Source organism: Galeopterus variegatus, unplaced genomic scaffold, assembly GCF_000696425.1.
Source record: "Galeopterus variegatus unplaced genomic scaffold, G_variegatus-3.0.2 Scaffold6638, whole genome shotgun sequence".
NCBI classification, from domain to species: domain Eukaryota; kingdom Metazoa; phylum Chordata; class Mammalia; order Dermoptera; family Cynocephalidae; genus Galeopterus; species Galeopterus variegatus.
In genome coordinates, this window is record NW_007732749.1 from 22,302 (window position 1) to 47,314 (window position 25,013).

General features: G+C 40.9%; 1 protein-coding gene across 1 annotated transcript in view; it reads left to right on the forward strand.

The window, feature by feature from the left end:
* LOC103606514 (phosphatidylinositol 3,4,5-trisphosphate-dependent Rac exchanger 2 protein-like) overlaps window positions 1-23,420 on the forward strand; it is a 40,636-nt gene extending 17,216 nt beyond the window's left edge. The window contains exons 3-5 of the mRNA XM_008591100.1: window positions 9,965-10,067; window positions 16,840-16,907; window positions 23,163-23,420. Of these exons, the coding sequence (XP_008589322.1) occupies window positions 9,965-10,067; window positions 16,840-16,907; window positions 23,163-23,208 (217 nt within the window). The 3' untranslated portion in view covers window positions 23,209-23,420. The remainder of the gene's footprint in view (window positions 1-9,964; window positions 10,068-16,839; window positions 16,908-23,162) is intronic.
* The last annotated feature ends 1,593 nt before the right edge of the window (window positions 23,421-25,013 follow it).

The window sequence follows — 25,013 nt, forward strand, 5'->3', positions numbered from 1 at the left end:
CTTCTACACTTTTTCCTATAATTTTTGGTAACATACTTTTTGATTGCCTGTTCAAATGATACAAACTTTGTAATATTTTCTGTAGAGATAATAGACCAATTAATCTCTTTACTCTAGCATGGCTGATAAAATTTAAAGTATTGAGAGTTTAGAAAAGCCTTTCAGTATCAAAATGTATTATTGCTAATGTCTTATAGATTTTTAAAATGTTGTCAAATTAAAAAAATTTCTATACGGTTATTTAGCATATGAACCATAACGTTTGGGAGAATATTCCAGAGTAATCTCTGGCTCTTTACATTTCCAACCTTGTTTCTCCTCTGCCACACACACACATTTCCAGTTCTGGGGGCTCCAGGATATGGGCATATGACATCACAACCTCTGGCCCTGTGCCATCTTTTCAACATGACCTTGTACAATGGGCAGTAGGAATATTCTGGTTACTACAATAACCTAACCATAAGTGGAAGTGTATTAGTCAGTTTTTGTGTTGCTATAACAGAATACCTGAAACTGGGTAATTTATAAAGAAGAGAGGTTTATTTGGCTTACAATTCTGGGACAGCTGCATCTGTCACGGGCCTCAGGATGCTTCTACTCATGGTGGAAAGTGGCAGGCAGCCAGTGGGTACAAGCAGATCACACGGCGAGAGGAAGCAAGAGAGAGAGAAGGGAGGTACCATGGTCTTTTAAACAACCAGTTCTCACAAGAATTAATAGAGTGAGAACTCATTCACTACTGCCAACCCCCAGGGAGAGCATTAGTCCCTTCATGAGGGATCCTCCCCCATGACTCAAACAGCTCCCAATACTGCCACATTGGTGATTGTTGGGAAAATAGAATAGTTTGGTCAGGGCCCTTGCCTTGGGTCCCGTTGGGTGTGGTTCAGCATTCTTTGTAAGGAGATTGTGTGTGTGTGTGTGCGCGTGTGTAGTTAGTGCGCATGCATGCCAATGCATCTTTTTAGTTTTGTTGCTATTCTTGTGCTCTTCAGAGAGAGAGAGAGAGAGAAGAGAGGAGTTTTAGTGAAGCAGGCAGGCGAGCATCGGCCTTGGGCGTCCGCCCAGCACATCCATGCTTTCCAACCTATAGCTCCAAGTACCTTTTGGCCTGTTACCTGGCTAATAGACCCACGTGAAGGGGTCTGGTGAACCAGCCTGGCATGTGAAGGGTTTGTGACCCAGTCTGTGAACGGGCTTGAGGGGTCTGGGAGCTCCAGACCCAGCCCTAGCTCAACAATCAGCCCAGTCAATGCAGGATTACCAGCAGGTAAAAGAGCCCGAAAACTGGCATGGTCACCTAGCTTTACAGTTGGTTTCACAAACAGGATTAAGAGCTAGACAATTAGTGCTGTGAGGATTCCAGGCCTTTGCCTAGAACAAACTGGCATAGTCAGTGGGATTATGCCACAATTGGCATAGTCTGCGACAGTATTCTGAGCAGTTACAGGAGCTGAAAGCCCTTGGAAGGAGGAGGAAATATGGCTATCCTTGAGCATGTGGTGGCCGGTGGCCACTTTTCTGCTGACCGGAGCCTGGCTGCTGTTAACTATGGTGCAAACTGATCGAGATTTGCAGCAGAAAGCAGAGTTGTTGGAAGCATGGGTAAATGTCCTGGAGGACGACATGCAGTGACTGGCCACTCCTGCTTCTCACATCATGGAAGACCACCAACCCAGTGGTGAGTTGGAGAAACCGTGTGTCTCCAGGCATGACCTGTTGCGCACAAGAAATTGAGACAGTAAAGCAGCAGAAACAGGGAGAGCTCCTGGTGGCTGCAACTATGAGACCTAGGGGTGGATGGCATATTGTGCTCTAGAGACTATGTAGTAAATGCATGTTGTGTTTGTCTGAAGGCAAAAGGCTTGGAGGGTGCTACTTAAACCCGTTGGCTGGCCGGGTGCTGTAAAACCTGAGAAAAAGAGTGCTATGGGTGGATGACCTAAGGATGGGTGCCCCTGGGCAATTTTAAGTATGTTTTCAGCTGGTGAAAAGGTGGAAAAGTTAGTCTCCATTACTATGTGCCTGTCTCTTGAGGCAGCAGCTGCAGAAAGAACCACAGATATGCACAGGGACAAGGTAGCCACTCCTTGATGGACTGGGTGAATGCAGCTGTTTGAACTGTGGGCAAATGCTGCAAAAAACTGCCTGAGACTGAGTGAAAAGCTGAGCTGATTGAAGTAACTCAAAAGCCAGAATGTAAAAGCATAGAGCAGGAGAAAAAACGCAAAGGTGAAGAAGATAAACTGTTTGCTAAAGACATTATCTTGGGGGCCGGCCCGGTGGCGCACTGCTACAGTGCGCCACTTGGGAAGCGTGGCGGCACTCCCGCCGAGGGTTCGGATCCCACATACAGACCGGTTCCCGCTCACTGGCTGAGCGAGGGGCGGGCGCAGCACCGAGGGTTGCGATCCCGTTGCCGGTCCCGGTCCGGTACGGGCGCGACACTGAGGGTTGCGATCCGTTGCCAGACACGAAAAAAGACATTATCTTGGCAGTGAGGCAGCCAGATGCTAAAAACCAAGACAATGAGAGAAAAGCCCTGAGGGCATTTGAGAAGTTTGGGAGAACACCCCTCCCATCCTAGGAGAACTGAATTGTCCAGGAGGGCAGACCTGATGTGTCATTGCCCTCAGCAAACTGCTCCGTGCATCCCAGCCACTCTGGCTGGAGCTATCCTGCCTCAGCACCTCCAGAGAAAAAATGCTGAAAACCTTGATGGTGTTCACTTTGTGTTAAGTTTGCAGGCCAGCAGTCTGTGAGAGCAGTGGAAGCATGACAGCCTCCACCTAGATTTCAAAAGATGTGTGAGGGGGCCGGCCCGGTGGCGCACTGCTACAGTGCGCCGCTTGGGAACTGGCTGAGCGAGGTGCAGGCGCAACACCGAGGGTTGCGATCCCGTTGCCGGTCCCGGTCCGGTACGGGCGTGACACTGAGGGTTGCGATCCGTTGCCGGTCACGAAAAAAGACAAAAAGGAAAAAAAAAAAAAAAGATGTGTGAGAAAGCCTGGGCACTCAGGCGGAGATCTGCTGCAGGGGTGGAGCCACTGCAGAGGTCATCTATGGAGCGATGTGGAGCAGAAAAGTGGGGCCGGAGCAGAAAAGAACCCCCGCTGAGGAAATGTCTAGTGGAGCCAGAATGGCAGGACTGCCTCCAGGATCCCAGAACTGTGGGGCTGCTGGCAACATGAAATGATGGCCTGGAAAAGCTGCAGGCACCAGGGCAGCTCAATGGTCTGCATTTGGCAGAGCTGGAGGAGCGAGGTTGCCCAATGCTTTCGGGGTCCAGGTGCCCCAGTGTGCTTAACGTTTGCCCTGTTTGGGTTTCGGATTTGTTTGGGGACTGTTTTTCCTTTCTGTTCTTCCCTTCTGGAATGGAAATGTGTACCCAGTGTCTGTCCCACTGTATCTTGGAAGTAGATAAACTTGTTTTTGATGCTTTACAGGTTCATAGCTAGAAGGACTTTGGCTTTTGGTCCCAGAGGAGACTTTGGACTTTGGACTTTTAAGTTGGTGCTGCAACAAGCTAAGGTTTTTGGAACTGGGATGGAATGTGTAGTATGTAAATGTAAGGGTCATTTATCCTTGCTAAGGGAACATCATGGAAGATTCTGAACATGTAGATTGTATGGCGAGGACCCTGAAGGGGTGGATTTTTGGGAAAATAGAATAGTTTGGTCAGGGCTCTCACCTCGGGTTGAGTTGGATGTGGTTCAGCATCCTTTGTAAGCAATTTGCGCTTGTGTGTCTGTGTGTTTGTGTGTGGAGTTAGTGCATGTGTGCCAATGTATCCTTTTAGTTTTGTTGCTATTCTTGTGTTCTTCAGAGAGAGAGCGCCCGAGAGAGATTGGAGAGGAGTTTTAGTGAAGCAGGTGGGTGGGCATCAGCCTCGGGCATGTGCCCGACACAGCTGTGCTTTCCAACCTATGGCTCCAAGGACCTTTTGGCCTGTTACCTAGCTAATAGACCTGCGTGAAGGGGTCTGGTGACCCAGCCTGGCATGTGAAGAGTTTGTGATCCAGTCTGTGAATGGGCTTGAGGGGTCTGGGAGCTCCAGACCCAGCACTAGCTCAACAATTGGCCCAGTTGGTGCAGGATTACTGGCAGGTAAAAGAGCCTGACAACTGGCGTGGTCGCCTAGCTTTACAATTGGCATCTTGAACAGGATTAAGAGCTAGACAGTTGGCACTGTGAGGATTCCAGGCCTTAGCCTAGCTGGACAGGGATCAAATTTCCTCATGAGTTTTGGGGGACCATATGTTCACACTCTATCATTCCACCTGTGGTCTGCCAAAACTCATGTCACTCTCACATACAAAATACAATCATTTGATCCTAACAGTCCTGAAAATCTTAGCTTGTTCCAGCACCAGCATAAAAGTCCAAAGTCTCATCTGAGACAAAAGGCAAAACTCCTTCCAGCTGTGAACCTGTAAAAATCAAAAACAAATTTATCTACTTCTGAGATACAATTGTGGAACAGACATTAGGTGCACATTCCCATTCCAAAAGGGAGGAGTAGACCAGAAGAAAGAAGAAACAGGTCCCAAAGAGTCCAAAACCCAGTAGGGCAGACATTAAATCTTAAAGCTCCAAAATAATCTTCTTTGACTCCAAGTCCTGCATGCTGGGCACAATGGGGCATCTGGACCCCCAAAGCCTTGGTCACCCTGTCCCCAAAGCTCTGCTAGGCACAGCCCACTGGGCTGCATTGGTGCCTGCAGCTTTTTCACACTGGTTTTGCATGTAGCCGGTGGCCCGACAATTCTGGGGTCCTCTTGGCAGCTTGGCTCTACTACAAATTTCCCCAGTGGGGGTGCTCCGTGGGGGCTCTGACCCCACTTTTCTGCTCAGTATTGCTCTAGTAAATGGCCTCTGTGGTGGCTCCACCCCTGCAGCAGGTCTCTGCCTGGGCCCCCAGGCTTTTCCATACATCCTCTGGAATGTGGGTGGAGGCTGCCAGGCCTCCACTGCTCTTATGTCCTGCCCGCCTGCAGACTTAATGCAACCTGAATGCCACTGAGGTTTCAGGCTTCTCCTCTCCAGAGCTGCTGCATGAACCACACTTAGGGCCACTTGAGGCAGGACTGCTCCAAACAAAGCAGCTGGGATGCAGGGAGCAGGTTCCCAAGGGCAGTGGTGCCCCAGATCTGTCCTCTGGAAAAACTTGGTCCCCCTAGGGCTCTGCGTCTGTGATGGGAGGGGCTTCCAGACTTCTGGGCCTTTCTCTCATTGTCTTGGCTATTAACTCCTGGCTGCCTCATAGCTATGCTAATGGCTTTATCAATCAGTCTATCTCCTGCACCCTTGCATTTTTCTCCTGCTCTCTGCTTCTCTACCACATGGCCAGGCTGCAAATTTTCCAAATTTTTAAGCTCTGCTTCCCTGTTAAATTCTGACTTTACCTCATGCCTTTGTCACCATAACTCAGAATAGGCTGTTGCAAGTAGCCATGCAGCTTCCTTAATACTTTGCTGCTTGGAAATTTCTTCCACCAAACATTCTGGTTCAGAACTCTTAAGTTCCACCTTCCACAGAGTTCTAGGGCATGGACACAGTGCAGTCAAGTTTCTTGCTATGGTGTAATAAAGGTTATCTTTTGTCCAATTCCTGATAAGTCATTTCTATCTGAAACCTCATCATCCACATGGCCTTTACTGTCCACATTTCTATCAGCATTCTGGTCACAACCATTCAACCAATCTCTAATATGTTCCAAACTTTCCCTCATCTTTTTGTCTTCTTCTGAGTCCTGCAAACTTCTCCAATCCTTGCCATTACCCAGTTCCAAAGCCACTTCCAAAGCTGCTTCCATGTTTTCAGTTATCTGTATAGCCAATCCCCCACTCCTCTGTACCAATTTTCCTGTATTAGTCTGTTTTTGTATTGCTATAACAGAATACCTGAGACTGGGTTATTTATAAAGAACAGAGCTTTATTACAATTCTGGGACAGCTGCATCTGGTGCAGACTTCAGGCTGCTTCTACTCATGGTGGAAAGTGGCAGGCAGCCAGCGGGTACAAAACAGATCATGTGGCAAGAGGAAGCCAGAGAAGGGAGGTACCAGGTTCTTTTAACCAACCAGCTCTCGTGAGAACTAATACAATGAGAACTTTCACTACCCACCCCACCCAGGGAAAGCATTAATCCATCCATAATGTTTCTGACCCCATGACTCAAACAGCTCCCATCACTGCCACATTGGGGATCAGATTTCCACATGAGTTTTGGTGGGACAATACGTCCAAACTCTATCAGGAAGTAACTGTGAATTATACAGATAGATCCCATTAAACCTAGCCTAAATGCATCCCTAACTCAACTTTCTTTAGCTCAGTTCCAGAAATAACCATTGCAATTAGAACACTACCCAACATTACAGAGGAAGCTGGGATGAAAATAAGACAGCAGCCATAACTATTTGCTGTTAAAACATCTTGCTTTTGCAAATTTGTAAAAGCATGTGACTATGTGGACATGGTGCTAGGACTCTCCCCAGAATCTTGAAAGGAATTCATACAAGCAGCACCCCTGAAATTCAAGCTTTTTTAAGCTTCACAGTAAATCTACTTCTGTCACCTAATGGTTCTTATAGATGCAAAGTAGACACTTGAAAAAAATTGGCAAATGAATGAATGAATAGAAAAGTACTTTTTTGTGTTTATTTGATAGCATTGCTAAATCAAAATGTGTTTCAAATTAAATTGGACCCATTAGCTATAGGTTACATTTATCATATTAAAACTATGCTAAATATCGTAAGTGATTTGGGATCTATTCTCTATACGAAATATGTCAAGATTTATAAGTTATAAGCACAGATATAGTGACCCTTTCCTTTTCCTTTCTATATAACAATTTCTGTATAATTTTTCTACCCCATCAAGTGCACTTCGTCACAATTATACCCTAAGCAAAGCCACTACTAGAAATGTCTTCTTACTAAAATTATAGAAAAACTTTCCTCAGTGTGTATATTTGCCTTTTTTTGTGAAGGACAAATACTAATCTGAGACATTTATTATTTTTGTGACTCCTAGGAAAAAAGTTGTCTGAATTTTTTAAAAAATAATGTTGCGGGCCGGCCCCGTGGCGCACTCGGGGGAGTGCGGTGCTGGGAGCGCAGCGACGCTCCCGCCGCGGGTTCGGATCCTATATAGGAATGGCCGGTGTGCTCACTGGCTGAGCGTGGTGCGGGCGACACCAAGCCAAGGGTTGCGATTCCCTTACTGGACACGAAAAAAGACAAATAAATAAATAAAAATAATGTTGCATCTCAAAGGAACTGAAAAATTGAAGGTTTATATTTTCCAGATGGGATAAAAACATAGATTTATCTAAACTTTAATTGAACCGTCTAATGTGAAAACAGTGATAGTGCTAGAAAGGAGGTTGGGGTGTCAGTCAAGAAACCTCATATTGCGTGGAAGCCCAGGCCTTTAGTATGTTTCTTTCATTCTCTTTCCCAGGGTTATCAGAGGTCATTCCCTCTGGTAATCAGAAAGTACCTATAAAATCAAATGATCTCTTGTAAAACCTGACCCTGAGTATACACTTATGCACCATTGAAAAGCCATGTGTCACTTTCTGGACCTGGAGTCTTTCAGAGAATGCCAGGACCAAAATGCTTCTTGCAAATGATTAATTTTACCGCTTGACAATCAGATTGAGACCACTGAGAGAAGGCAAAAAGCTATGAGGCAGCTAATAGTATATTGGCAGAGTTGTGGACTTACTGCTAGGCCCTCTTTCACTAGCTTAATTTAGGATAATAGAATTCTGTGATGTTGTGAGTGGAAATACTAGGCCTTGGTTGGATCCATCAGCCGTGGATCAAATACAAGCAATATTTTCCACATTTACATGGTTGTCTCTTAAAATATCTCACTTTTTAAAAATTTCAAATTAATCTTGAGACCTAATAGGACACAGGAGAGTATGAAAAGACAAGTATAGATGCAGCTATCTTTTTTAATATGCTAGGGAGAAAAATATTCACATCCATTTGAAGGTAGATTTTTCTGTTAGGTGATGTGTGACTGATTCTAAAGAAGTGGCATGTCGAGGTACCCTGTCATAGGGCATGTTGTCAGCCACATTGATTTCCAGATCACAGTAAAATCTTTTTAAGTCTCTGGCAGACAATTTCCTGCTGTACTGCTGCTGTTTACTACAATTTAAAGTAGAGAGAGAGAGATCTGCTTAAAAGGATTAAGAAAATGAGTAAAAATTATCGGGTGCCTGTTAAAAACCCCACAGTGTAAGTGTTTGTTGTAAGCAGAATAGGGCAAGTCATGCTTTATCAGCAAAGCACAGAAATATTTCAGCATGATTAGGAAAAGGTAAAGATTTTTTTTTCCCTCAGCTTCATTCAGCTGGTATAATGAGCATTATTGATTAAAATGTTAGGATCAATAAATATTTAAAATTGGAGCAGAGGAGACCTTAAGGAGGAGAAAAAGGTTATGGTCTGTTGAGTAAGCTGACAATTAAATGCTTTGTAGGAAATTGATTTTTAAACATGAACTGTCAGTTACACTGCTTGGCCTTCACTGATATACCCTGTTGTGCGGCGTGCATGCACACATAAAATAATATGCATTGTTATCAGACTCATACACAAAATATTTGTGAACATCATCTACAACCAGAAGCTAATTATAAAGCTTTAGCCCATCTGAACATATGTTACTAACGCTTTCAAAAGAATTCTCTGTAATGGTAATTAGGAAGCTGTTTTCAAGTCATTTAACAGCCAATGGAACTTAATATGGTTCTCCTTAGAATGCAATTTTGTATAATAATATAGCTGCACTTTGTCAGGTTCTTTCTAATTTTGCAAGGTAGTGTTTTAAATTCCTTTCTCCTCTTTGTCTTAATGCACCAGTATCTAAACCTACCAAATGTATTGGACATATGTGTTACAGCCACATAACCAAGGATAATGAGTCAGGTATTCCCCACATAGAAGTAATTGCGTTGCAGAACTTACTGTCATTTCTAGGGGAAAATACTAGACAGGTCTGGAAAAATGCAGGAGTGAAACACCAAACCACAGGGAGGTAAATTCAGAAATGGAGAAGAGACTAATCAAAATATCAGTACGTTTTTAAAAAAGAAGTAAAACCAAATCCACTAATATAAATTTTAAGAAAAACATCTAAAAGTAATGAGCATTTTTATGAAATGTATGCAAAAGGTACCCCTAAAAGCCAATTCAGAGACCAACATCTGAAGATATTAACAAATAAATATAGGCTTTAAGGACTGCTATAGAGAAAAATGTGGAAGAACATAAAAGAAATGCCTCAAAGGGAAGGAAAAGAACAGAGACTCACCAAGCACTCACTTCTGGTTAGAACACTTTTCTCAAAGCTACTCTGGGCACCAAATTCCTGTATTACTAATTACAAGTTCCTTCTGAAATTTTTGCAAATAGTCTTTGGAATTGGGTTGAAGAAATACGTTTTAGTCCATTGTGACCTTAGCCAATCGGAATTTCACTGTTTATTTTTCGAAGATATTTGTGCATAGATCAGCATAAATCTATTAACTATCAGTATGTAAAAATGAATAACTGTTATAAAGTCATTCCTTCTAACTTACATGAAATATCAGTAAAAATCAATATTTAATAATAAAATGTATTATAATTCTGTTTATTTAATTTTCTGTCGATGTGAATAAGCTGTCTCATAAACATAGATCATTGTGGATTTGTTTTAAATTTAGATACTTAATTTATGACCTCAATAATGTACCTCTATAATCTATTTTTAATAGATTGTTCTATTATAATGGATTGTTTCTACATAGATGTTCTATGTAGAAAAATCAATGGTTCATTTTTCTAGTCGCTTTGGTTTTGGCTGGTGCTTTCTGATTTTGACATTAGTAACCCAAACTGCCCCAAAGAGCTTACTGGGAACCATGGGGTCTGACGTCTGCTCTGGTCTGCAGGTGCACGCTGAGCGTGACGCTGGAGCAGGCCATCATCCTGGCCAGGAGCCACGGCCTGCCTCCTCGCTACATTATGCAGGCTACAGATGTGATGCGGAAGCAGGTAAGTCTTACAGGACCTGGATCTGAAGATTCCTGTGTTCATCTGTCAGGTGTCTAGCAGGTGCCTGGATGTGATGGGCACTTTTTCAGGCTCAGAGGGTAAATCGTGAATGAGAAACACTTGCAGTGAGAAGACAGTGCAGGCACCTATGTGAGGGTTCTCCAAGAACCGTAGACAGCCCTGGGAAAGGGACATCTAAGCAGTAACCTGAAGGAGGACAGAGAATTGGACAAACGAAATAGGGCAGGCATGGATTTGGGGCTTATGGAAAGGACAAGATAAGGGGACATATGGCATTTTCTGGGAATTGTAGGTGACTTAGTAGGGCTGGAGGAGTAGGTTGGAGGACGAACAGGGACAAGGAGGAAGAGGAAAGAATTGATGGCCCTGCGTGCTTCTGGCCATCTCCAAGGGGCTTCCATGCCATGCTAAGAAGTGTATGCATTATTCCGAGAATAAAACACTAATTTTCCTTTAGAGGATGAATAGGAGGCTTTGGACTGGCTGTAGGTCACTGGAGTAATTATAGGTGAGAATATACTCTTTTATACATAGAATGAACTTTTTATACAGTAACCCAGTAGTATTTCAAGTGTGATAGTTTTAAAACCCTTAAAATTCTTTTTAAAAAACAACCAAAAAATGAACTAACCTCCAATTTACTGGTTAGGAAAATGTGCTCAATCTAGTAGAAAAAACACTTAACTTATAGAAAGACAAAAGAAATCAAAAGACACCAATTTTATAGTTTATTCTACCACCGTTTCTTTGAGCTGTAGCAGAAAATTGATTTAACACATCTCTCTATTTGCTGACTTGGTTTGAGTTGCCCAGTGATAATGAGTGATTTAATTTTTTAAGATATTCTTTTGTAATTATGACTGCTTTATTTACTAAAGACTTAGCATATAAGTCTCAGGCAAACATATAAATCCCTTTGGGCTTGCTCCCAAGATTACACTACAGAATGTCAACCAAGCCAATGGAAAAATCCACTGAAGAAGCCAACACTGAGCTTGCGTCTGCAGTGCAGAGAGCAGGCACAGGCAGTGCATATGCATTGTGCTTCTGGTTAGGAACCCAGGAGCCGAAGATGAAAACCAAGATCTTAGAAGGGCCAAGAGGGACTTGCTAAGTAAAGGTCAGATCCACCAGAAGCATGTGACATCCTGTGGTCCAGCTGGAAAAGGGCAAACACAGATGCGAATTGCCAGCAGGTTTAAGAAGGATTCTTTGGGGATAGATATACAAATTCTGTTTTAAAAAGTAGATCAATGTAAACTTGTGATTATTCACATCAGAGTTGGGATTTGGATTGCTAAAACATACAGAAAGAGATTAACCACCTTTCTGTTTTACTATGTTGCTAGTAGAGTAAGCAGGAAGACTTGGAAGAGCCATCTCAAAATTATGGAGTATGTCAGGAAAAAGAGTTTCAAATTCACCTTTTTAAAGATTATTCCACTAAGAAGGTTATTATGATTTGGTTACATATACATACCTACTGTATAGCCTTGAATAATGAGAATTATATATACCTTTAACTTCTTAAAACTGTAAATGGAAATAGAGAAAATAGGGAAAGTAAAATTGATATTTCGTAGGCCCTAATGAGTAATTTAACTAGTGCAAAGCTATATAAAATATTATGTATATTTATATAGTATTAATATATGCTATATGTTACATAAACTAATGTAATAAAAAAAGACTGAAAAGTCATGTAGTTCCTTATAAAATCCTCACTGATTTATAAATGGCACTATTTTTTCAGTATTTATCACTCTTTCTCCTATTTTTATTTATTTATTTGGCTATGGCTTTTTAATTTTAACATTTACTTGTACATATTTGTGGGGTACAGTGTGTTGTATTGATACATGCATGTACTGCACAGTGATTCACTTAGGGTAGACAGCAGAGTTTTGTACCCATTAGTCCACCCCTTCTCCTCCCCATCCCTCCCCCCAACCCCCCATAGCTTTCTTCCTTTGTTACACGTTCCTCTGCTGCGAAGTGTGGTGTCCCAAGTGGCTGTGCGTAGTAGTCCATTTCTGTTGCTTATAACAGAATACTTGAAACTAGTTGATTTATAAAGAAAACAAAATTTATTGCTTACAGTTTCAGATGCTAGGAAGTCCAAAGTCCAGGGAACACATCTGGTGAGGGTCTTGGTGGTGGTGACAGTAACAGCAGGGTCTCACATTGCGAAAATGGCAGAGCAGAGAGAGCAGAGAGAGAGACAGACTCTCCTCTTCTTTTAAAGCCCTCAGAACCACACCCCAACCACCATTTTTAATCCATTCACTACTGCATGGTCCTACAATCCAATCATCTCTTCAAGGCTCCATCTTCCCACCCTCCTAACAGTCACAGTGGGGGCTAACTTTCTAATACATAAAACTTGGGGGATGCAATTCAAGCTTTAATGAGTTTGGGGGGGACATAATTCAATCCACTACACTGTGAGAGGCAAAGAACTTCTTTGTCACTTCTTTGTGAAAGATCATAGAGCCTGGGCCTCTTTTAGAGAAACTGGGCAGGCTGGTGCACAGCAGAGATTTGTGCAATATTCCTTCTGTTGACAATCCTCTTTCCAGTATTCAGCAATAGCCGACAGGGGGGTTAGTGGCTGAGATCCAATCCACAAGCCAGTTCTTGCTCACTTATGATTTGAGCAGTTAGAATGCAAATCTGAATAAAAAATCTAACCTGGATTTTCTGTCCATTTTGCCTTTCAACCTCAGGGAAAATTGTTTAACCATTTAGACTCAGCTTTTCTAAGACTGCGTGGTTAAAATATTTACTGTCTTTAGTATATATTGAAGTATTTGAATTATTACATTATTGAATTTGAATTATTATATATGAAAGTATAATAATATATTGACTACGTGTTAAAGTTTTACAGTCTATAGTGAAGAAACTAAGATTTGTAGTTTCTTTTTAGGAACAAGAAGATTTTAGCATGATTTATTGTTCTTATTTATAATTGCAGTATTGTTTTCATGTACATATTTTGTATATGTACAAACACAGAATTGTTTTAACTCACTGCTTAAGTCTGAAGGAAAGATAAAAAACAGAAAGGAAGGGCACTATATCCCTTGCCATTTTGGGGGTTATGATTATAATAACTGTAGGCAGCACTTTTACATAACCAGGTGATCTGATTAATAAAAGGCTTGAAGAAGAAACTGTCATTGACATTATAAACTTCAAGTTTTCTACACTATGAATTATACGTTCCAAATGTTCTTTGGTGGAAGCCTATATGAATTTGTTTTCTTGACCTTTTTGATAAAAAATGGAATTCCAAGGGATTCTGCCTCCTTACCTACAGTATCAAGGCATCACACAAGGTGCTAAGCACAAAGACGTGGGGATGATGTGGTCCTTGCCTAGTGCCATGGTGTAAGCAAATCACTATGATACAGACACCAAGAAGCAAGTGTTCTAAGGAGCACCCCACCTCAGTATGTCAGGACACAGAAGGGGCCTCACCCATGAATAGACTGTGAGCCCCTTGGTGGCTAGGGCACTGAGTCTTACTCATTTTGGTATCATAATTTCCCAGGATAGTATCTAATATAAAGCAAATGCTAAATGTTTGTTGAATAAATTAGTTCTAACCAGGATAACTGGGAAAAAGCTTCTTCCATAAGATGAATATATAATAGTGGCTAAGAGTACAGCCTCTGAGTCAAGCAACCTTGGTTTGAATCCCAGCTCCAGTGTTTACTGTCTTTGTTATTTGGGGAAAGATTCTTAGCCTCTTTGTTACTTAGTTTCCTCATTATTAAAACAGGGATAATAATAGTACTTGCCTCATAGTATTGTTGTGAGGGTTAAATAAATTATTTAATACTTAATGTGCTTATACTTAATGCACTTAAAATATTACCTTATATCGTGAATGACCAATCAGTTATTAACTAAGACGATATTGGACTTAGGCCTTGGAGAATAAATATGATGCAGAAAGGGAGCGAAGGAGGCAGGGAAGGCGTTCAGGCAGAGGTAGCAATGTAGTAGGCAAGGGTATAAAATACGAGTAGGTGGCGTGTTATATATAGTTAAATTCGAAGTACAATAAGCCAGTGGATGTGTTCAGCATGGAGAGCATCAGATTTATTGGAAACCCTTTAAGGAAGCAAAAAATTTTTCTATTAATTACTTAATTGAATATTATGAGACTACAGACAGAAGGAATTGTACACATCCTGTACTTTAGTTAGCAGATCTGTTTTTTTACAGAGGTACAATTTAGAAATTCTAAAACTAATTTATGTGAATACTAGGATTGAACAAATAAGCAAATGACAGATTTCTCACTGTCTGAGAAAGAAATTTAACAAATAATGAAAGGGAGAAGGCTGGAATTGAGAACAGACCCTGTGGTACTAGGTTGGAATCAGGTATCAGTACGAACTCACAGATATATGCACACATACGGATACGGATAGATGTAGAATTGAATACAGATACGTGAATATGTTTGTATTAGTAAACTAGCCCTGCCTACTGGAAAGGCCTAGAAGCAGTTATTTGCCAGTAGTAGTGAGCACGCTCGGTGTCCAAATCTTGACTTCTAAATACCATTCTTCGATAAAAAGACTTAGGGCTGCTCAGAAGCTGAGGCAGGATAGATGAGTCTGGAACATCTTGAGGTACCAGCAAATCAGGAAGTACTAAAAATTGATGGGAGCATATCAGAAAAACACAAGAACCATCTGGAAAGAGCTCCCAGTGGTCAAAACTGGAACAATTTGAGAAAAAAAAAAAAATCAATAAAAATTTTGGATTATATCTCATAGAATAAAATAAACATTTACGAGTTCATATTGATTTACATGTATAATTGAATAAATAAATAATTTGGGGAGAAGAAGTAAGTCTTCTTTACAGAAGAATTCCAGTTCATAAACGCTATAGTATTGTTGCAGACAGGATATACCAGTGGAGGCTGAAATCAGTGAACAAATGTTTAAAGAGAAACAGGATATTTGCATAGTCTCATAGTCTCTCCCCAAATGTATTCATTAACGACAAGATGAAAGGTGATAACTTTACAGTGGAAAAATCTGGCCCATGCTACCTTAACCAAGTGATGAAAGTCAATGTCACCAGTGGTAAGACATATTGACATCATGTATCCCTGGATATGATGCACTGAGAAGGGCACATCACTCCTGTGATTTTCTTGCCAAAAATGCATTTTCTCCATTTAATCATGAGGAAACATCAAATCCAAATGGAGACACTCTGCAAAATAATGACTAGTACTCATCAAAAGTGTTAAGGACATGAAAGACAAGCAGAGCTTCGGAAATGTCACAGATTGAAGGAGTCTAAGGAGGCATGAAAACAAAATGCAATATGGGATCCTGGGTTGGATCCTCGAATAGAAAAGGGACATTAGTGGGGAAAATGGTGAAATTTGAGTAAGATGTGCAGCTTAGTTAGTAGTAGTCTACCAACGTGAATTCCTGGTCTTGATAATCATCTGCTATGGTTAAATGAAGTGTTAACCTTCAGAGATGCTGGGTGAAGTGTGTGAAGTCTCTGTTCTGTTTTTACAAAAACCAAAATTACTTCAAAATAAAAAGTTTTACTACTTAATCACAACTCTCAAATTCCTTCCCCTTGTCTTCCTGTCACTCCCCAACCCCCATTTTCCCTGTTTGCTTTCCTTTTTTAGATTCCTCTTGAGAGAATATATTCTTTGTTTTTTACTTCCTTTTCTCCTATTCTTTTTTTCCTTTCCTTAGTTCAGAATTTGGAAGCTGGAGAAAGTTGCAGGGTTTTTTTGTTTTTTCCTTTTTTTTCTTTTTTCGTGTCCGGCAACGGATCGCAACCCTCAGTGTCGTGCCCGTACCAGACCGGGACCGGCAACGGGATCGCAACCCTCGGTGTCGCGCCTGCACCTCGCTCAGCCAGTGAGCGGGAACCGGTCTGTATGTGGGATCCGAACCCTTGGCGGGAGCACCGCTGCACTCTCAAGCGGCGCACTGTAGCAGTGCGCCACCGGGCCGGCCCGAAAGTTGCAGTTTTTTGAACAACTCTCCCTTACCTATTCCCAGCCAAAAACCCTGGTGTTTGGCTCTATGTAGTAACTAATTCCCACGAGGAATTGAACAGTGATTATAACTTCACTCATGAACTTGACAGATTGTAGAGACTTTTTCATTGCTGAAGTGGACTGTCTGTGCACCATAATCACTGAGGCAGAATTCTTAGATTTCAGAGATCCACATGGACATGCCTTGTTCACAAATTGCTTTAGAACTATTTAAGAAAATATTTTCTTGCTAAATACTATTAAGTTTATAATAGCTAACTATTCAGCCAAGGATAAAACAGGTGCATGATTGTGATAGAACTGTGATTTCTGTCTCATGAAAAGTGGCAACACAACAGGTATTTGTAGCTGGTTCATTTCCTATTTTCAACATTGTAAGTATTGACTGCTTCCAGGAGTAAAGACATAGATGAGATTGTGAACAGAAAGCTGTTATTTAAACTTATTTTGAATGACTCAGATGGCTATAGAAATGTGTATTAATCTTTTGAAACAACATATCAGCACATTTTGATTCTTAAAAGCATTAATTTTGCAAATGTTCAGATGGTGATTTCCTTATTCCTCTTCATCCAGTCTCTCTTATATTAAAGACATTGTTAGAATACGTATTCTATACTCAGATGTTAATGGTATGTTGAATAACTACTAATATGATGTAGAGCTAAAAGTGGTTTTCTTGACTTTCAGGGAGCAAGAGTTCAGAACACAGCAAAGAATTTGGGAGTCAGAGACCGGACCCCACAGTCTGCTCCAAGGTAAACACATGCCCTGGTCTGCCCTTTCCCAAAGAGCTCGCTAGCATTTCCCAGGTGGTGTCACTTGTGGCTAATGTAAGTGCTCCAGGATATGCCCAGTATCATAGTGACTGCAATTGTGGAAATTGGCTTTGTAAACACCCAGTGGCTATGTCATTCAGCATAAATGCTCTCAGAGTTAAATGAATATTATCTTATTTTGCAAATTTTATCATGAATTCAAAAACAAAAGTCCACACAGATACTACAAAAATTTGTAATCTCCCTGTGCCAATACCAAAATGTTATTTTCATTTATACTTCTATGACTGCACACGCTGTTCCCTCTGGCATGATTGCCCATCGCATCTGTGTCTGTATGGAAAACTCCTACTTAATTAACCACAGAACCCAGCTTAGATGTCATTTTCTCCTTGGAGTCTTGCTTGAGTATCCTTCTCTGTGCTCCCTTAGCATCTCATACATTGATCTAGAATAGCCCTTATCGTATTTTGTTGCAATATTTTGTTATGTTTCTTTGGCAAACCTGAACATGAATTCTCTGTAGGTAGAGAATATGATTTGGGGGATTTTATTCATTGCTCATCACAGTGCCTACATAGTAGGTATCAAATATCTAAACTAATTTCAAGAATATATGAATGAATAAATGAATGAATGAGCTTTTTGTTTGTTATGCCAAATATTTCCAGTTCCCACATCATCATAAGAAAGGCCTCCAATCCACTTTTAAAATAAATGAACACAGTTTGAGAAGTGTTTTCGGTTTGATTTCCCTGGTGATTGGGGTGGGCAGCCATCTATTTTGAAGTGGAGCAAACCTGAACAGCTTTTTTTACATTTGATTGCTTTATACACTTGCATTTTAACAAAAAGTAGGCTCCTCCATGCACTGTCACAGACAAGGCATATTTGTTTCTCTTTATAAAGCAGTTATCAGAGTGGGAATGATGATTGCAGCATTTATGAAGTTATATTTCATTCTGAAAAACTGTGTGGGCAGTGAAAGTGCTTTCAAGAAAGAAAACATTTTCTCTCTGAAAATGGATGGAGCACTCATGTTCCAATTGTATTTATTTTTAGTGCTGACTCCTATGTCTGTTTAATCCTCAAGTCTTGTTAATGTTATCTTTCATAGTTGATTAGATTCAGATCTAAGATTTTCTCTTGCTAAATAGTCATTATATATAAGCATTTTCTCTCCCGCACTTTGAGCAGACATGGTATATTTCGATAACAGACTCACTGAAGTGTTAAAATTCCAGTAAGAAAACAAGATAAAGGCTCAGCTAGGTATTCTTAGCTAGAGCTTATAAACACTAATAAACAGTGGGGTTGGAATAAGACTTCAGCACCCCGACCAATAAACCAATATGCAAGCTGAACACAAGGAAAAAAAAAAACTGACAAACTCACTTTTTTTCTTTATTGTGTTATGTTTAAAACGCTTGAAATGAAACACAATAAAATAAGCCAGCTGTAAAGCTGACATTTTTTTGCAAGGGAGTAATATCCCCGAGAGAGGAATCAAGAGTAATTTTTTTTTTTTTTTTTGGTCTTTTTTGTGACCGGCCGCACCGCACTCAGCCAGTGAGCGCACCAGCCAGGCCATCCCTATATAGGATCCGAACCCGCAGCGGGAGCGCTGCCGCCTTCCCAGCACCGCACTCTCCCGAGTGCACCAGGGGGTCAGCCCAAGAGTAATTTTTAAAATGGAATAAAAAAAAATGTATTTTGTTTATTCTTTCATTCATTCTACAAATATTTATTGAGGACCTAAGAAATGCAAAGCTCTCTGCTATACCTCATGGAGGATATAAACCTGAGATAGAAATAGCTCTGTCCCTTGAGGAGCTTCCAGGTAAAGATATGAAATGAGGAAAACAGAAATACAAGAACAGGTGGGATGTGAGACCCACCTTATGGCAGGTGCAGAGAGAACGCTGAGGAGCACAGAAGGGCTGGGACCCTCCTGACTGGGAACCAGGACTCCTGCCCCAAAGACAGTGACTGAAGAATACCTTTGGCTCTCAAAGCTTAGCCATCCATGGGCAAAGCTGGAGTAATGTTCCTGGAAATATCTTCAGGGAGGTAAAGTTTGCTATCTCTGCCTAAGATAGTATTCGGTTCAAGTCCCCAACCCATCGCTGCATAGTTTTTCTTCCACCATCCACTTTATTATTATTTTTAATTTACTCGGCAAACATATATTGAGTTTCTGCTGTGTGCCTGTAGGTGGCAGGTTCTTTGTTAAAAGCTAGGGATAAAGACATAGTCCCCTCTGCCAGTTGTTGAGGTGTAATAGGGCAACCGTTGAATAAAATGACGATGGAACACAGAGCGTAATAAGAGCCATGATAGAATAGGCAAGTGTGTCATGAGAACTCAGAGAAGGTGCATAACACAGCCTAGGAATAGAGGGAGGAGGTTGCAGAATACTCCTGGCTTGGTCAGCACGGCGATGCATGTCCCACAGGGCAGGCGCAACAGCACCAGGGTGCAGAAAACACGTGACATTCTGAGAACTGCACCTAGAGCTCTATGACGGCTGGTCAAATGTGATTTCAGAAGGATGCAAGTGAGGCTGGAGATGGAGGCAGGGGCCAGGTCAGGAAGAGACTTTTAGGAGTACTGAAGAGTTTTTACTTCAACTTGAAGACAATAGAGAGGAGTTAATAAACAATCTCCCTTTCTGGAAGATTTGAATTCTAGAATTTTTCTTGGGCATCATTAGGAGGGTCTATTTGAGGACAGGTAAAACTGAAGACAGGAGCTTGAAAGGAGATTATGGTAGTATTGAGGACCAACATAAGAGAGATATTTAGAAAACAGAATCAATAGTCTTTGGCGACTAATTCGATGAAGAAATTTAGGGGAAAGAAAGATTCTAAAATTACTACCAAATCTTTAGCTGCTTGGATAACAAGGAGTTAATGGTTCCTGCCTCTCAAATAGTAGGTGCTGTGAAAAGAACACGCACAGGGAAAAGATGATGAGCTCGGTCAGCTTGGTGGGTGATACTGACATCAAGGATCAGTGGGCCATCCGCCTGGAGGTGCCTTTGAGAGCAGTTGAATACACTGTTCTGAAGCTGAGGAGAGATGAACTGCTAGAGCAATACTCTCATGAGTCATCAATATTTAGTTGAAGACCTAGAAATAGGTTTTGTTACTGTAGCAAATGGGCAGGAGAGATGAGAGAGGGAGGTCTGAACACCACCAGGCGATGCCAACACTAAAGAGCAGAGAAGTGGGGGCCACAGAATCTAACTGGGGAAGTTGAAGGAAAACAAGAGGTGGTTGCTCAGAAATTCAGAAAGGAGGAATTTGCCACAATCACACTACAGAAAGAGTGAATCTAATAATTTATGGAATTGGAAAGCTGGGGAACAAAGTATTAGAATATTAGGGAGCTCGGTATTAATAATGCTGAGGTCCATTGGTTCTGGGGAGTGACAGGGTAAAGCCTGCTCCTGGAACTGATGTTTCCTTGATATCCTTGGCTCCAACACCTTTTGCATACTCCCCTTTAGCCACCTTTGTCTAAAATATGTGTCAGGACCTGCTTTTGGCATTAGGATATTAAGATAGTTGGGAAACACCATGTGCTCCAGGAGCTTGCAGCCTAATAAAGTAGAAAGACAAAATAGACTTGGCAGTCCAGTGAACGTGTATTGTGATAGATGTATGTGAGGTGGGGTGGAGAGGTGGTTCTTCCCCCTTGGACTTCCATACATACACTGACTCTTCAGAGCAATGTCTTCATCAAGAACCAAGTATTACATTCCAGTTGTAGCACACTAGTCTTATTTTCTATGACATCACAAAATCTGGAGCTTTTGTGCTACGAAAGCTTGATTTTCTTTGTTCAATTTGGAAGCAACATTCCATAGTGGTTAAAAGTGAAAGTAAATGGTTTTGAGTCCCAGGTTCTGCTAGCTATGTGACTATATTTAGTCAGGTTACTTTTCCTCTCTGAGACTCAGTTTTCTCATCTGTAAGATGGGGGGAATTGCCTTGGGACAGAGTATTATTGATACTTTGACTTTGAGAGAGGCATTTGCTTTGTGATCTCCTTTAACACAGTTTCAATTTTTGCCATGTAGAAAGGTGAAGGGTATGATCTATAGAATGAAGTTTGCAAATTCTGCTCTCTGCAAATGTGGATTTGGGTTGGAAATACCAGCTCCAAGTTGGCTGCCTGTGCCTAAACAGGAATAGGAGAAAGTGGAGCCAAGAGCAAACCTTTTTCATGCAAGCCACTGGTGTGTATGACTGGAAAGAGAGTACAGCAAGGGTCCCAAATGTTGGACAAACCAACGCCTCCCACTGCCCAACAATTTAGCTGCCAAAAAACAAATGCCTCAGTGCGGAGTAAGAGTCCAACTCTTACCTATTACATTTCACTTCCAAACTTCATCTGCCTGTCCTAAATTCCCAAAGCTCCACAATTTCCATTACAAATGGAACTCAAATAACCCTGAGTCACTTCAAGAAGGCTCACAGAAGCTGATTCTGCCCAGCTGTACAGTGCCCAGAGCTATTATTTAATTAGGGGATCACAGGGAGTAGTCTTTTCTCCAATTTGCAAGGCAGACATTTCAAGGACTTGACTACAGTGGCATTAGCTACATTATGTGTCAACATGCAAAGCGAGGTAATGGAATGTAATCACCCAGCCCAGATCTCACAGGGCAGGACATGGTCACCCACATTCCTGTTTCTGTTCGACCTGAGTTAGGCCACGTGCCTTTTCACTCATGAGGCTGCACTGTCAGGGAAATAAGAGCTTAGACATTAAGGAGGAAAAGAACCTTCTAATCATTCTATTATTTCAGCTCTGGGAATACAATTTAAATCAACACCATATCCTTCAGCTGCAAAAGAACCTTTGAAGTGCCCTAGGTCAATTCAATGTATTCTTTTCTCACGGAAGGATGATTTACACTTTTCTGATATGAGATGTCCTTATTTCGGTATTTACCTCTTCCATTGGTGATAACACATAGAGCATAAACCACCTTCCAGACTTGAAATATATTTTGCAAACCTCCAAAGGCAATAACTTCTATGTGTTTGCAGCTTAGGGAAGTTCATTTTGTTAGCTGGGATTTATAACTCAATACTTAGTCTTTCTTATTCTTCTCCTTGGATTTAGAATTAGCATGGGATTAAATATCAAAGAGAAAGGAAATGTATAATTTGCTAAATTGGTTAACAATTTATTTAAGCTGTGTTCAATTTAATCCATAAAAGGGAGGGCTTTTTAAAAGGTACAAAATTGAAATCTGCACCTTATATTTTGAGTTTATTAGTCTCAGCCTTTCAGTAGAACCAGCGTGGCTGGGGCACTGTTGAGAACAAGCATAGTCCCATATCCAGACACTTTAGGTCAGCTGCTCTTCTCTCAGGATTCGCTGTGAGTAATGTGTATGGCCTTGAGGTCACGGTTATCTGGCAGCTGTTATGTGCCCTTTTACTTTGGTTCTGGAGTTACGATTTAACCATTCAGGAGAACGTGGGGCACTGGAACTTGTGTAACCCTAGGTGAGTCCTCTGTGCTTTGCCTTAATGCTGTATGGTCTCAAACAACCAGACCTGGGCTGCAGAGGGGAAGCACCCCTGCTGTCTCCATGATTCAAAGGGATTCCTTGACTCACTTGGAGATTCCACTGGCAGGTGAGTGGGGGCTGGGCAGAGCTGAGTTGTTAGTTCTTAGGAGATACCAGCTAATTTGAGAGTCAGGCGTTAGGAATCTGCCAAATCATCCTTTCCAAAGCCAACTAACTGCCTGTACCAAGGGAACAGTACAAAATGAAGTAAATTTCTAAAACTAGTCAGAAAATCAGTAGACCCCTATGAGATAGGTGCTGTCTTGCTGCAAGATGATCATGCTAGACTGGATGGTAATTATCAACATAATGCAACCTCCTGGGATTCAGAGAATAGATGGTACTACCAGCAAGGTGAACAGCCTGGGTTGGTAAAACTGGAACAGAAGCAGCAGGTTTAAAAAAATGCAATGTTGCTTTATTTGTATCCATCTCGATGTCCAAAGGGACAGTGCTGTTTGCTCAATCATACAACTGAAATTTTGGCGTTTGCTAATTCATATGCTATTTTTACTGAAATAGACAACGTGATCATGACTCATGAATCAAGAAATTATCACCAATGTGTTTGTTCTAATAATAAAAACATCTCCATTAATGGCAATATACTGGATGGCTGTCAGTCTTTCCCGTGCCTTTTCTAGGCTGTATAAGCTGTGCGAGCCGCCTCCCCCAGCTGGAGAAGAATGAAGAAAGTTACCAAGGAACCTGGCAGGCAGAAGCTTTGGGACACTGGTCTAGAGAAAGAACATGCTGGTTAAGCCTTCTCCACTGAAGATAAGAAATGCATTTTTTTCTCTAAATCTGTCACCATGGTATAAACAACTAACGTTCAGTTTGCACTTGGATATTTATGCTGGAAATGGATTAGAGTGCATTCAAACAATTCTGCCTCCCAACCTCGTCTCTGTATGTATATTGATATTAAATATTCATTTTTAGGGTAAAATTTAGTCCTGGAATTTATAGAAAAAAATATGAGAGAAAAAAAAGTTAACTATTGGGCCTCCTTTCCCATTCATTAAAATTATTTCATTGTGTTTATTTTCATCTCCCCAAAAAGTGCACTGGTAATAATGGGCATTTCCACTTGAAGAAGTCTGTCACTGTAGTCTAAACATGGCCACTCTGCAAATCATTATGAGAAATGTTAAGGACAATGTAGAGTGGGTGGCAAAGGTTTTTGGATCCCCCTTGCATCAGAGAAAGTCATTTATGTATGAAAGGTGGAAAAGCGGCTTTATTCTTTCTCCTGTCAGCTTATTTCTCAGTAGAAGAGAGGGGAGCTGACTGAGGTCTCCAGCAAGACTTTCTTCCAGCTGCTTTCAGGTATCCTTTATGCACATGGACAGCACTAGTGAGCCAGTGTGTCTTCAGTCTCTCCAGTGGGAAGGGGTTCCTTGGCTGTGCGTAGTGGGTGCTGTGCCATTGGTGGCTATGGGGTGGGGAGAGGTGGGGATCAGGGAGGGGACGGGGACTAGGGTGAAGAAGAGAATAAAAAGCCTATTTAAAAACTCAACCTTTAACTTAGAAAGATACCTAAAACTCTTAATTTTATGAAGGCTTTTATTTGAAATGTCAGACTATTAAAAGAATACATCATCACAAGTATTATTATTATTATTATTATTTGGTCCAGGTATTATGAGCTGTGAAAATAAAGCTTTACTTGTAATTTATAAGGATGGGACCTTGATAATTTATGGAAACACATGGTGTATTCTATCCTCATGCAATAGTATAACTAATGTTTATCATTTTTACCTTGATACAATAACATCGTTTTTAGCATAGTGAATATAGGAATGCTGATTTTAAATTCATAATTTTCAAAACAATTAAAACACACTTTCTGTTATTGTGAAAATTATATGGAGTTAGACTAATTTAGTATGTGAAATGCTTTTTATAACTAAAGTATATGCAAACCATTATATTTTAATTTATGAAATTTGATAATGGTTTTCAAACTATCATTAAAATCCTTCATCACTAGCAGTTGTGTTCTGAATAACAAAAATACTGTATTATGTATGTGTGAGATGTTTATATACTATTGGTCAAGGTAATAGTAATTGGTATTTGGCACAGAAGCACTTGAGACTTTTGTGATAAGTCCATATGTATAATGAAAATAAGGAAACCATTAAGAGTTTTCAAAGAAAAAGTTGAACATTTTGAATTTAATAAACCTTTACATAAATGTCTATATTGAGTATATCCTTAACTTTCAAGAATTTAACATTCTTGATATTAGCGGCAAGTGATCCTGAATGGCCATATAATTTGTGGTTTTCTTATACTGAAAATTGGATTACTTTTAATGTAGGTGAACACGACTGGTTAACTATCAAGTACTTTCCACATTATTACTGTTTTCTAATCACCATCCTCGAAGGAGTAATCCGCATTAGAGATGTGAAGGGATCACTTAGACAATTCAGTTGCACTTCGCTGTATTTCATGAGGCAAATTATCTGCTATTGTGGTATTTA